The 12348-nt window shown below is 47.3% G+C and overlaps 1 protein-coding gene across 1 annotated transcript; it reads left to right on the plus strand.

Annotated features, from left to right (window-relative positions):
- Positions 1–453: 453 nt before the first annotated feature.
- LOC124253080 (zinc finger protein 383-like) lies at positions 454–11711 on the plus strand. Its single transcript, XM_046686800.1, has 2 exons — positions 454–1090; positions 11668–11711. Exons 1-2 carry the CDS (start codon positions 484–486, stop codon positions 11709–11711), a joined length of 651 nt encoding a protein of 216 aa, XP_046542756.1. The 5' UTR covers positions 454–483.
- The last annotated feature ends 637 nt before the right edge of the window (positions 11712–12348 follow it).

Raw genomic sequence — 12348 nt, forward strand, 5'->3', positions numbered from 1 at the left:
AAGCCTTATGAATGTGTTGAATGTGGGAAACGATTTACACAATCAGGTAAACTGCAGAGACACATGAGGATTCACAAGGGAATCGAGCCTTATGAATGTGTTGAATGTGGGGGAAAATTTACAAAATCAGGTGGTCTGCAGAGACACATGAGGATTCACAGTGGAATCAAACCTCATCAGTGCGTTGTGTGTGAGAAAACATTTAAAAAAATAGTTAATCTGCAGGAACACATGAGGATTCACAAGGGAATGAAGCCTTATGAATGTGTTGAATGCAGGAACAGTTTCACACATTCCAGTAGTCTGAAGGCACACATGAGAATTCACAGTGGAATCAAGCCGTATAAATGTGTTGAATGTGGGAAACAATTTACACAGTCAGGTGGTCTGCAGACACACATGAGGATTCACAGTGGAATCAAACCTCATCAGTGCATTGTTTGTGAGAAAACATTTACACAATCAGGTCATCTGCAGGATCACATGAAGATTCACAGTGGAATCAAGCCTGATGAATGTGTTGAATGTGGTAAAAAGTTCACACATTCCAGTAATCTGAAGGCACACATGAGAATTCACAGTGAAGTCAAGCCTTATGAATGTGTTGATTGTGGGAAGAAATTTACAAATTCAAGTACTCTTCAGAATCACATGAGGATTCACAGTGGAATCAAACCTCATCAGTGCATTGTGTGTGAGAAAACATTTACACAATTAGGTTCTCTGCAGGGACACATGAAGATTCACAGTGGAATGAAGCCTTATGAATGTGTTGAATGTGGGAACAAGTTCACACATTCCAGTAATCTGAAGGCACACATGAGAATTCACAGTGGAATCAAGCCGTATGAATGTGTTGAATGTGGGAAACAATTTACATATTCAAGTGTTCTGCAGAGACACATGAGGATTCACAAGGGAATCAAGCCTTATAACTGTGTTGAATTCGGGAAAAAATGTACACAATCAAGTGGTTTGCAGAGACACATGAGGATTCACAGTGGAATCAAACCTCATCAGTGTGTTGTGTGTGAGAAAACATTTACAAGAACAGATAGTCTGCAGGAACACATGAGAATTCACAGTGGAAGCAAACCTCATCAGTGCATTGTGTGTGAGAAAACATTTACACAATCAGGAAATCTGCAGACCCACATGAGGATTCACAATGGAATCAAGCCATATGAATGTGTTGAATGTGGGAAAAAGTTCACACATTCCAGTAATCTGAAGGCACACATGAGAATTCACAGTGGAATCAAGCCGTATGAATGTGTTGATTGTGGGAAGAAATTTACAAATTCAAGTACTCTTCAGAATCACATGAGGATTCACAGTGGAATCAAGCCTTAGGAATGTGTTGCATGTGGGGGAAAATTTGCACAATTAGGTGATTTACGGGCACACATGGGGATTCACAATTGTGATCAAAGTAGTAGATACAATAGCGGTCCGAGACCAAGTCCAACAAAAGCCTCTGCAAAGCTTTTTTTCTCAAAGTTAACTTCCCGACCCCACGTGGCACAATAGTGTCGCTATGTCGTGAACTAGTACTTTCCTGATCATGTGATTACCCTATGTCGTGTTGACAGGAAACAGTTGGTTACAGGATACTATTGGGATTACTTGGTAAGTGTTAAATATTTTGCTTGGGGGGTAACATTGTGCCGTACGGTATGACTAATAATTCCTCTCTGACAAACCTCTCCCTGGCCCATCTCTCAAGTAGTACAAGTTCGGCTCGTCGGCTTTCATGTCCACTTTATCTATGTTGTAAGTTTAGACCAACCATATCAGATTGGTGGCTCGTTTCCGAGTGTCACCTTCGTGTTCCCCGGCTGGTAGAGGTACCTCACGAGGGCCCTATCAGGTATCTGTTTCTCCTTCCCACGCAATGGTGCAGCCGACTCGGCTAATATTGATTTTAGTTTGATAGCGTCGGCTGGTTTCTTCCGGTGAGACGGGTGGTTTCGTGGTTGATGGCCGACACCACCTGGGGTAGCCACGCTACCCATTCAGTCGATCGTTTCCCCGGGTTGGCCATCTCTCTCGCATACTGATGCCCGAATAAGAGCTCTGCCAAAGTCCGATTGAATATCTCGCAACTATGGGTTGGCTGCGATGAGCCCCAGCAGCGCCACGCCTGACCTTGGTATCGTGTTTGTCTAGCAGTTGTGACACGGCACTCATGAACTCCTGCCCGGGGTCGACTTGCAGCTCTGTGGGCCACGTCAGCAGACTGCGTTTGTACATGCGGTCGAATCTGCGGGCTACCTCGGCCGAGTCTTTCGCGGTCAAGGGTTCGGCTTCCTTGTAGCGGCTGGCCACGACCTCTTGTCGTGGGGTAGAAACAGAAGGTCGGCCTGGTACACGCTATTGGGTATGTTAATATCAAACTTCCTTCTAGGCACGTAGCGTGGTGCCGGTAAATAGATCTGCCACAGGGCTTGTTTTTCAAGCCACGCTTTGGCCTCGTTTGGGGGTACTCACGCCATTTTAGCCAGCTTATGCCCGGCGCTAGCTCCTTTCCAGTACCCTCGCGGGCTGTTGTAAATAGCCTCAAACTTTCTTTGGTTCCGTGACATCGTTGTCACAGGGTATCGTGTATATATATATATATATATATATATGCACCTATGTTCTTGGTTCAATTTTCTCATGCCCATACGTGTACGTGTTGATCCCATCAATAGCTACCCAACGCTTAGTGTCCATCGGCGACAGGGATGTCTTGTTTATCGTCAGTCCGTATATCCTATGCCCATCACTTCTAAGCGTGTTCATTTTATGCCTGAAGGTACGGGTCTTGAACAGGGCTTCCTTGAAGCTGGCGTGTTTGATGTGTTGTTTAACCATGTACTTCTTAACACCCTTTGCCTTCCGGATCTGACCATTGTCGGCCTTCAGGATGGAGTACATCTTGGATCTCAAGCCTATGTACTCAGCTATGGGCGTGCCAGCACACTCGTCCTTCATCTTACCTAGGACCTTTTTATTTACCGTGCTGTGTATGGCATGGTCCTTGGGGTAGTCGCTGGTGTCGTATAAATGGAGGCGTTTCTTCATGTCCTCGTACACGTCCTTGGTTCGAATCTCCATCAGCAGGGAATCCGTGTCAGTGTACAGCACTTCACACCTGTCGCCGTACTGTTTCTTCAGTTCGTTGTATTTAAAGTCGTACATAAGGTGTTTGGATAAATCAAGGATGCTCATCCCCATGTAAACAGGCCGCTTGAATTTGATGTGGCTTTTTTTCATGTGTAGGGCCACCAGGTCGTCGGTGAATATCTTGCTCCGGTTGAATGCCGGGCTGGCTATCAGTCTCCTGAGCTTGTCTTCCTCTTTCGACCGAACCAGCTTCATGGTCATGCGTTTCCTCAAGTTCTCCATAGTCCTACCAAACACCGAGTTGTTCATGAGCTTGTAGAAGTTTTTCTCAAAGTCACTGGTGGCCAGCTTTCGCAGGTCTGTGTTCATTCTGATGTAGGGCTCCATCCAGGGGCTCTGGTCGAACACGAGCAGCCTGTGTATTTTGGTCAGCCTCATACCCAACGACAGGTACAGCTGCAGGTTGCGATAGTGAACGGTGTACTTGGTCTTATTCATTCAGTTGGGCAATAGTTTTTCAACGTCTGCCACCCGCCCACCTAACAAGTTATGTTGGTACTCAGACATCCAGTCTGGGTTAACCCTCATATGTTCGGGGGGCCAGGGGGTAGCTGGTGTGCGATGTGTGTAAGGCCTTGGGGTATTCCAAGTCCACCTCGAGGATATAGCCTTTGTTCGAATCCGGCACGATGCTCATAACAGCGATCTCGTGAGATGCCCATTCGAATCCCCCTGTGGGTAGATACTGGCTCATGGCCCAGCCGTACAGGTTGTTGGCTTCGAGGTAGAGAATATGATTGGTTGGCTTGCTTGGGTCGTAGCCCTTCACGTATTGATTACTGGCTTTCGCGTATCGTTTGGTAGCCATGGAAATCCCACCTCGCAAGCCTTTCTCAATGAATAGGTGCATGTCGTAATCGGTGAGCAATTCCAACTTAACTCCGGTCTTTTTCAGCAATGCATCCCACGACAGACCTGGGCAGGTGTAGTACATTGCGGGGTCGAGTTGGTACTGCTTAAAACATGTCCGCCTAAACGTCTCGAACATGTCTGCTAGCAGGAGTACATCTGTCCTCAAGTACAGGTCGTGGTAGTCACCCAGATTCTTACAGCCCAGTTTATTCCATACGTTAATCGCGTGCGAGTAATCGTCTTGGGTGATTGTCGAGTCGGTCAGGTTGCTGTAAAATCGGTTGATGGGGGGTAGTCGGGTCTCGGCGAACTTGGCCCAGCCATCCATGTACTCGTATGGGGTACACACCCTTCCTCATCAGCAGGGGTCGAGTCTCGGCGTCGGTGTATCTGTCGGTGATGGGGAAGGTATCGTTGGCCTTGACTAGACTGTCGAGTGACGACAGGAGGAACTGAACCGAGTCAATGAACCTCAGGCCATTCAAGCTGAAGGAGATGTATCTCTCCATGTTGTTGGGGATGCACGTCAGGTTGCCGTCAACTTTCGCGATGGCCTGCATGATCAAGTGAGAGTCGTACCCTCTCAAGTTGTGGAAGACCACGGGGATGTTTATTGTCTTGGGGGTGATTCTAAGCTTGAGGTTGCTCGCGTTGGGAGCGGCGCCTCAATACTTACTGGTGACGTCGCAGTGATCTCTCACCGAATCACCGTTCAGTGGGCTATCACACACATAACAGTGAGTACTGCAGCCGTGAGCTAGCCGGTCGGTTTGAGTCATACGTATGGGAGCGACTGTATACAGCACTTTCCGAATACTTTTCTCTTCCTCCTGCAAACACTTTAGAAACTTTTCAGCCGCGTTGGGACCCCTGTACACTACGGGAGCTTTCGTTTCCCCATCACATCGGACGACCACGCATCCGAACCCACAGGCCTCGTGCTCCTGTGTTTTTTGTGTGGCCCTGCCGGCAGCAGCCTCAACGGGTTTGACCAAGGCTTCGAAGTCGGCGTAGATGACATAAGGCACGGACATCTGATTCTTGTTGTTGCCGAATTTTAAGATATTTTCACCTTCCTTAGGCATGTCGACTCGTATGGCCGTCTGCCCCACACCTTGGCAATCCTCCCGGTGGGATTCTATTAAATCAGCTCGTGTGAAGCCGTGTAGGCATCGTATGCAAAAGTGTTTTTTCCCATCGTATTTCGACTGGTCGTGCAACAGCCTGCTGAGGTGTTTTATCCACGTGTAGTCACCTCGCTGGGTCATGAATATATTGATCACACGGCGACCCCCCTTCCCCAACATTGGGCTGATCCTGTGCACGATCGTTTTGTCGCCTTCGTGCCCTAAGACATTATAAGCTATATTATTCTGTTTTTCTACTTTAGTGATCTGGGATATGGGGGTTGGTTCATCTGTACCATCCCAGTTGAGCCCATCATCTTGGGGATAGCTAGAAAGCCTGTCCGAATGAGTGTCAGCTGGAAACCAGGCTGACCTGGTAGCTACCCTCAGTCAATCGTCTCCTCTATTCTTGACGTTGACCATGGCCTGTTTTGCTTTGTAGTAGGGAGACAAGTCTATGTACGACCCCCTCTGAATGGCACGTAGTTAGCTATGTCTAGATAGACATTATCGATTTTATCAACAACCCACCCGGACCCCATGTGTGTGTAGCGTTCTAGGTATTCTCGTATCTGCTGAAAACTGATATCGATTGACTCGTCTATAGTCTCGGTATGAGTCACGACTTCTTGTTTACTTCGGAAGTAAGGCTGAACGTACTCAATGACACCATCGGGGGTTCCCCCTTGCTGTTAATCGATCGACATTTTCACTGTGATTTGAAACTTTATACTTCCCAAATCGTTTAGTTCCTCATTGACTTTTTCAGCGATTAGAGGCTTGATATCAGCGCTGTCTTTCTTCCTATCAACATGCATGTGCCAGCCACTCAAATAGTTACTTACAGCATGCTCAGTGGGCATGAACTCTAGGTCAATAGCTCTGTTCTGCCGTAATAGTTCTACAAGCTGTGGTTTCCTCAACGGGAATAACCTACTAACCCCAACCCTCCTGTTTGAGTTGTTTCACAGTGTGGGGCTTTGCTACGGGGTCGTGTAATAATAATGCCACTAACCCGGCTCTCCCCAGGTGGGAATAACCCATCAACCCTAGCTCTTTTGTTTAGAGGTTTAGTTGTTTTATCGTAGGAGGGGGTTGTATGTTAAGTAATCTCAACAACGCTGGTTTGCTCATTCGAGAGTAACCAATTACACCTCGCTCTCTGGCGATCTGCTTGAGCTCCCGAGTAGTAGGCATTGTTATACCAAAGCGTATACAATCTCTAATTGGGCCACCGGCAAGGGAGGTAACTCCTCCAACCCTCAAAAAATAATAAGGCGCCCATAAAATCCTTCAGTAAATATCTAGATAGACCTCATCGATTATATCCTCCCTGGAACATGCGAGGGTGTTTTGTATTATTTCCAACGAGGTGTCAACAAACTCCTTTACATCCCCGAGTTGATACACATCTCCTTTCCCACCATCAAAATAATTACAAGTCCCTGCTTTCACTGCGAAGCCCTCCTCCTCCAGTGCCTTATAGAGTTCACCAACAATAATAGGTCTGAGGACACTGATATCTATACTTCTACCTATATCCATCTGCCAGCTTCTCAGGCAACGACTTTCCCTAGGCTCAACTTCCACGAACATCATTATACCTAGGTGTACACAGTCTCTAATTGGATCACTACACCTCCATGCTGAGGAGGCGTCTACATTCGTTTATGTAGTCTTTTTTCTTCTCGTAGATAAGCTGGTGCCTGACTGTGTTTGCCCCTTGGGCTTTATATAAACGGTAGTGACGTTTCACTCCAATACCGCACACGGAACTCGTGTAGTTCACAAAACATTTTCTATGAAAACAGCAATACCCTTCCATCCTACATTTCCTACCACAGGTCTCAGTCTTCCCCCTCAGTATGTACTGACATCGGTACGGGGCAGGTCTCATCTTTGGTATACTTATATGAGTACTTAGTTTAATTGTTTTACAACCAACGCAGTCACTGCTAGACCCAGCACGATAAAGATCAATTCCCGGTCCTTTTGCCCCGGGGATGGTGTGTAGTACTGAGCAAGTGTGGGCTTATGGAATGATTCTAGTTGTTTACCGGTTAGTAGGTAGTATTCTCTCTCTGCATCGTCGACATCATGGAATGTTTTAATGGCATTGTTCTCACGCCTGAGTTGTTCGTTAATGTAATCGATCCTCTGTACACGTTTCTTCGCGTACTCGGCTTGTGCTGCTTGTAATCATTCCACGGCCAGGTGAAAAATATATATTTTACGTTCTGCGTCCGACCCCGTAGGGTTTGAGAAGAGGAAATTACTGCCGGTGGAAAATGCCAGGGCGTTTACTAACTTTTCTACCCACCAACCATCATGGCGATGTTAGCCATCCTATATATAGTTACATTTACTTCAAAATATTTTTCGGTAGGATCCCTTGTTTTACGAGGATGTCCTTGGTGGCCATCGCCATACCCAGGTTCATTATGAGCATACCCATATCCTGCAGGTTAAAATCTAGCTTGATAGTTGGTTGTTTAAGCACCATTTTGGTCAACCGAGTGTACCCTATGGCTAGACTGGCGACCACAGTGGCGTGGTATGCATCTTGTCGTCATCAGGCCGCTTATCGCCCTCCAACAGGTTCGAGCAGTTCATCACACTCCATCTTATAATATATCAAGCGATTTTTAACTCTAATGATATAATAACCGATACAGGCGAAACACAACGAGATGAAGGTTAAATTGCACACAATGAGCACTTCACAAACCATTGCTTAGCTTTGCTAAGCATTTGCTTAGCTTTGGTTAGCATTTGCTTATTTTTGCTTAGCTTTGCTTAGCTTTGTTTAGCATTTACTTAGCTTTGCTAAGCTAAAACACGCTATAGGCCACGGGTTGTTCGGTCTTTTGCACGAGCTTAGCATGTTTAGTTTCAGCGAGCTGTTTCTTTACCCGTTCCCGTTCTAGTTTGCTCATCACATCGTTCTCTCTCAAACACTCCTCGAACGAATCCCTGTCCTTGCAGTGGAATAAGGCCACCCATCGCGTCTGCTCCCTGAGGTCTTTCAACACCGAGTTGAACTTCTGCGTTAGTACCCAGACGTTGTGCTTTGCGTGCCGGCCAGAGAAGGCCAGGTACGATAGCATGTCTCTCTTTTTGTTATCTCACGATTAGCGCTGCAGTCGTCCAGGATAAACAGTGACTTTGTGTCGACTCCGGGTCCGTCATCAACAAAGGTTTTTCCGTGTACGTTCTATTCATGTGCAAAGGAGGGCACATGATAACGATGTTATCGAACACATCGCGGTAGTACCCCTCCAACATATCCAGCACGAAAACGGTCTTCCAACAGCCCGTCTGTCCACACACTATGGCGCAGTGCGGGTTGCGGGGCAAATCAATAGATGGCTTGCCGCCAGCAGGCAGTGGCCTACTTCCATCTGTAGATGGCTTGCACGAATCTCCCATTGTCTATATTAAGTTGCGCATCCATAATCACGTACAGATATAATTTCAACTTGCCCCCGGGTTGAGCCTTCTTGGTAATCTGGATTGTTATCACCTCGCTGCCGTTGTCTATGCGGCGACCGCTGCCGTGCAATTTATCGTCATCCGTGGATTGCATGTCGAACCATAGCGCATACTTGGTGGTCAAGTATTCGCCGATCTGCACGGCGGATAGGTCCAGGTCCTTGATGACGTGTGGGTGTTGTTTGATAGCCTTTTTTTTGTAGCTTTTTTATCTCATCCCACTGCTGGTATGCCCTCATACCATGACTGAACAGGTGGTTGGGCACTCCCTCGATGGTCACTTCCACCTTTTCAATCTCGGGGTTGAAAAACTTCTCGCTGTCCCTTCGGAACGGCTCGTAATCCTCCACGGGGACGATGAGGATACCTTTCATCGATTGCGCCGGCAAATTCAGGTTGATATTCCACACAGTGTCGCTGTTATACCGCACGACCGATCTATGCCTCAGTATGCGGTTGTACAGGATGGCTACCTTCCCCGAGTACTGGTTTCGAACCTGCCTGGCCAGCTCCGGGCTAGTGACCATGTCGAACTCCAGAGAGATGTTGTCGATGGTGTAACTGGCTTCTTCACCGTTCGGCGTACACACGACTTTGCTGTAGTCATTAAACGTGAGCTCGTATTCAAGCCTATCACCGAGCGCGGCCTGGTAAAACGGGGCGTGTCCCGTGAGCAACTCAAAGTCGAGCGGCACGCAAAACCTGTTCCCGTATGCTTGGGCGATGGCCTATTCACCGTCCGAGATCTTGTCTAGCTGGTCTTGCGTGAAGCCGTACCCCACGTGCAACCAAGTCAATTTGCTGATGCCCTGGTACACGCTTTTTCTCCCTCGCTTTTCCAGAGATCCTCGTAGCAGTGAAACACGTCGCTGTCGTCGATGCTCAGCACCTCGTTACCGCTGATCTTGATGGTGGTTTTCTTGATGATGTCTCGACCTACGTTCCGCACTAGCTCGCGTTTGTCGTTGGCGGAGGTCAACGTGAGGTTGAACGTCAGTCGAACCGTGCCTGGTACGATGAGGTTATTCTCACCCAGGTTTGGGAATCTAACCAGCAGCGTTTGGTTCTGGCCTACCTTGCTGGGATTGTTGCTGATGGTCACCGACTGGTGCACGGCTCTGACGCCTAGAGGCTCTCTTGATCTTCGGAAAGGATCTAGTTTCCTGCCATACATTGTTATATAGATAAAATATAAAATTTTAATATAAATAATGGCTGAAGGCGGCCTTGAGGACATCCCGATGGATGATATGGGTGATGTGGATTATGATGACACCACATTCACAAACAACCCCTTAAGTGCTGAACTTGTACAGCCGCCCGTCGACGATTATTACGACGCAGCTGAGACAACATCAAGCGGTTGGTACAAGACTATGCCAAGTTTACCGTCGATAAGAAGGGCATGCTGCGATTGAAGGCTCACCCGGGGGTCGATATCATGAAAAAAGACGGGAAAGGGCCGTATGCTTTGTCACCACTCACCAGTCAACTGATCCATGAGGAAATCGGCTTCATAGATTACGGTGGCGTACGACCTAAGCTTCCCCCGAAGGTCGTCCAAGATCTGCAAGCAGCCAGGACCGAACTCAGCAAAACCGGGGACGTACCCCAACGTGCTAAAGAAACATCAGATAGTATAGAAAAAATATTGGCCATGTACCCTGACAAACCCTTGTCTGGTTTCGAATTTCCTGTTCGAGAACTGCGAGGCCTAGACGAAGCCTTGAAACGTGTACGCGGAGAACTCGTGAACAACATGGGGAAACTGAACGAACTCGATGAGCACATCGCTCGTGAGAAAGTAAAACTCACTGAAACGGACGACGAGGATATGAAGCGCCATATCGAAAAACGGCTGCGTGGCTTACCAGATGATAGACAGACTCGGTTGGAATCCTCTTCCTCGAACCGGGAACAGCTTCGATCCCAGATCAGCCGCGTGCAGGAAACCATCGAGTCCTTAATGAAGACACCACGTTGGCCAACAGGATCCGAATCCTCTTCCGAGAGCAAGGGATTACTATCGCCAGCATTCTGACTGCATTGGGCTTCATCAAATCAACCCTGGTCGTGACGCTGAGTGGGGGTACCACCACACCAGGTGGTACACCCGCTGGTGGCGACAGAGAGTGGATAAGAAAACACCTGAAATCCCTCGGGGAGGCCCTGGCTAAACTCGCTGGTAAGGCAGCTGAAGCCCTGCCTGGCATCCTGGGTAGCATCGTCTCGTGGTTACTTAGCAAGCTGGCTAAAACTGTCACGTGGCTCGGTCAAAACCTGTGGGCATCCATCGTCGCTGTGGTAGGGCTGGTGTACGTAGCGGCTAAGGAATTTTTAACCAAATAAGCCCCAACCCGACCGCGACCACGCCAACCACCAGCGCTGTTTTACGGTCGATGTGCTGCTGATTGGACGCCTGCTGTTGGGGTTGTGGGGGTGTTGGTTGAACCCTGGGCTCCGGGGGTGGTACGACTATGCCCGTTTCACCCGTGGGAGGTGGTACGTGGATGCCTACATTGACACCCAACTTCCTACCCGACAACATACACTTCATGGGAGTGAAGTGCACCCCTGAGAAATTATCAGAAAAACAATTGGAAACTATCTCGTAATATATTATAGCAATGTCCTGGTGGCATCGCCCCAACGTCACGCTTAACGACCTAGGAGACTTAGAGGGGTTTGATTTGCCCCTCAGGAACAACACCACGTACGTCCTGCGCTGACGGCTACATGTATAGGCCGATGTCTCTGGCAGACTTGAAGGAACCCGAATGGTTGGTCAACATGACCCTCACCGCACCTTACATCTCTTTAAACGAACGTAGATATGTCATCGGAATTAGGAACAACAGCTTCGTCCTCACGTCTTTCATTCCAAGTTATCGGGGGATGATAGTTTCTCGAATACCAACTCGGGGCGACATGTTAGTTTCATCCGTGGAGTCAGAGTTAACGCTACAGATTTCATCAACTGACACAAAAAGGCTGTCTTGCTTAAATAATATTCTTTATTTCTCCACAGGAGAGTACAACAACACGGACAGGCAGAAAATGTACATCAAGTAAAAGAGAGGTATTTATAAAGAAGAATACATTAGAGTTTTTGAAGCAGCACTGGTTTAGATAAGTTTGGATTTAAGGTAAATTTGGTGTATTTACACAGTCTGTACAATCCTTGAACGACCAGAGAAGAGTAGATGGTGTTGTCTGTGACACCACAAGTATGCCTGTCAAATCGTATCCATGCGGGGAACTGAACCCGTGCCTTCTACCAAACACTACGATATCCATTGCGTATATAGTATGAATCAACATCTAACGAGATGCATAATCACTACCACGGTTGCATTATTTATTCTTAAGTATTTAAACAATCAAAGGTTAACTTTTCCTTGCACTTGTCAAAGCAAAAATATACTATCCACACCAAGTTAAGGATAATAATATTCATCATGAAAATATGTAACACCAGGGAGACAGTCAGTATATAGAACTTAGTTCAACCAAAATAAACCATAAGTCAGAGTGACCTGACTGTGGTTAATGGTTAATTACGATTATACCTTGGTCAGCACGGGCTCAAATGTCCTTTTACCTTTCTTCATTTTGGACCCGGGCTCAAATCCAGCAAACCATGCTTGCTATAAAAGGCGACTATGCTTGTCAATGGTTTCCATTACAGTCAAATGTCCTTTTACCTTTC

The sequence above is a fragment of the Haliotis rubra genome, unplaced genomic scaffold (assembly GCF_003918875.1).
Source record: "Haliotis rubra isolate DU_JTF1 unplaced genomic scaffold, ASM391887v1 Scf531, whole genome shotgun sequence".
Classification (NCBI taxonomy): domain Eukaryota; kingdom Metazoa; phylum Mollusca; class Gastropoda; order Lepetellida; family Haliotidae; genus Haliotis; species Haliotis rubra.

Coding starts and splice junctions, on each gene's coding strand:
- LOC124253080 (XM_046686800.1), top strand. CDS start 484: ATGAAGATTCACAGTGGAATCAAGCCTGATGAATGTGTTGAATGTGGT. Junction 1,091..11,667: donor CATGAGAATTCACAGTGGAA/GCAAACCTCATC, acceptor ATTTCTCCACAG/GAGAGTACAACAACACGGAC.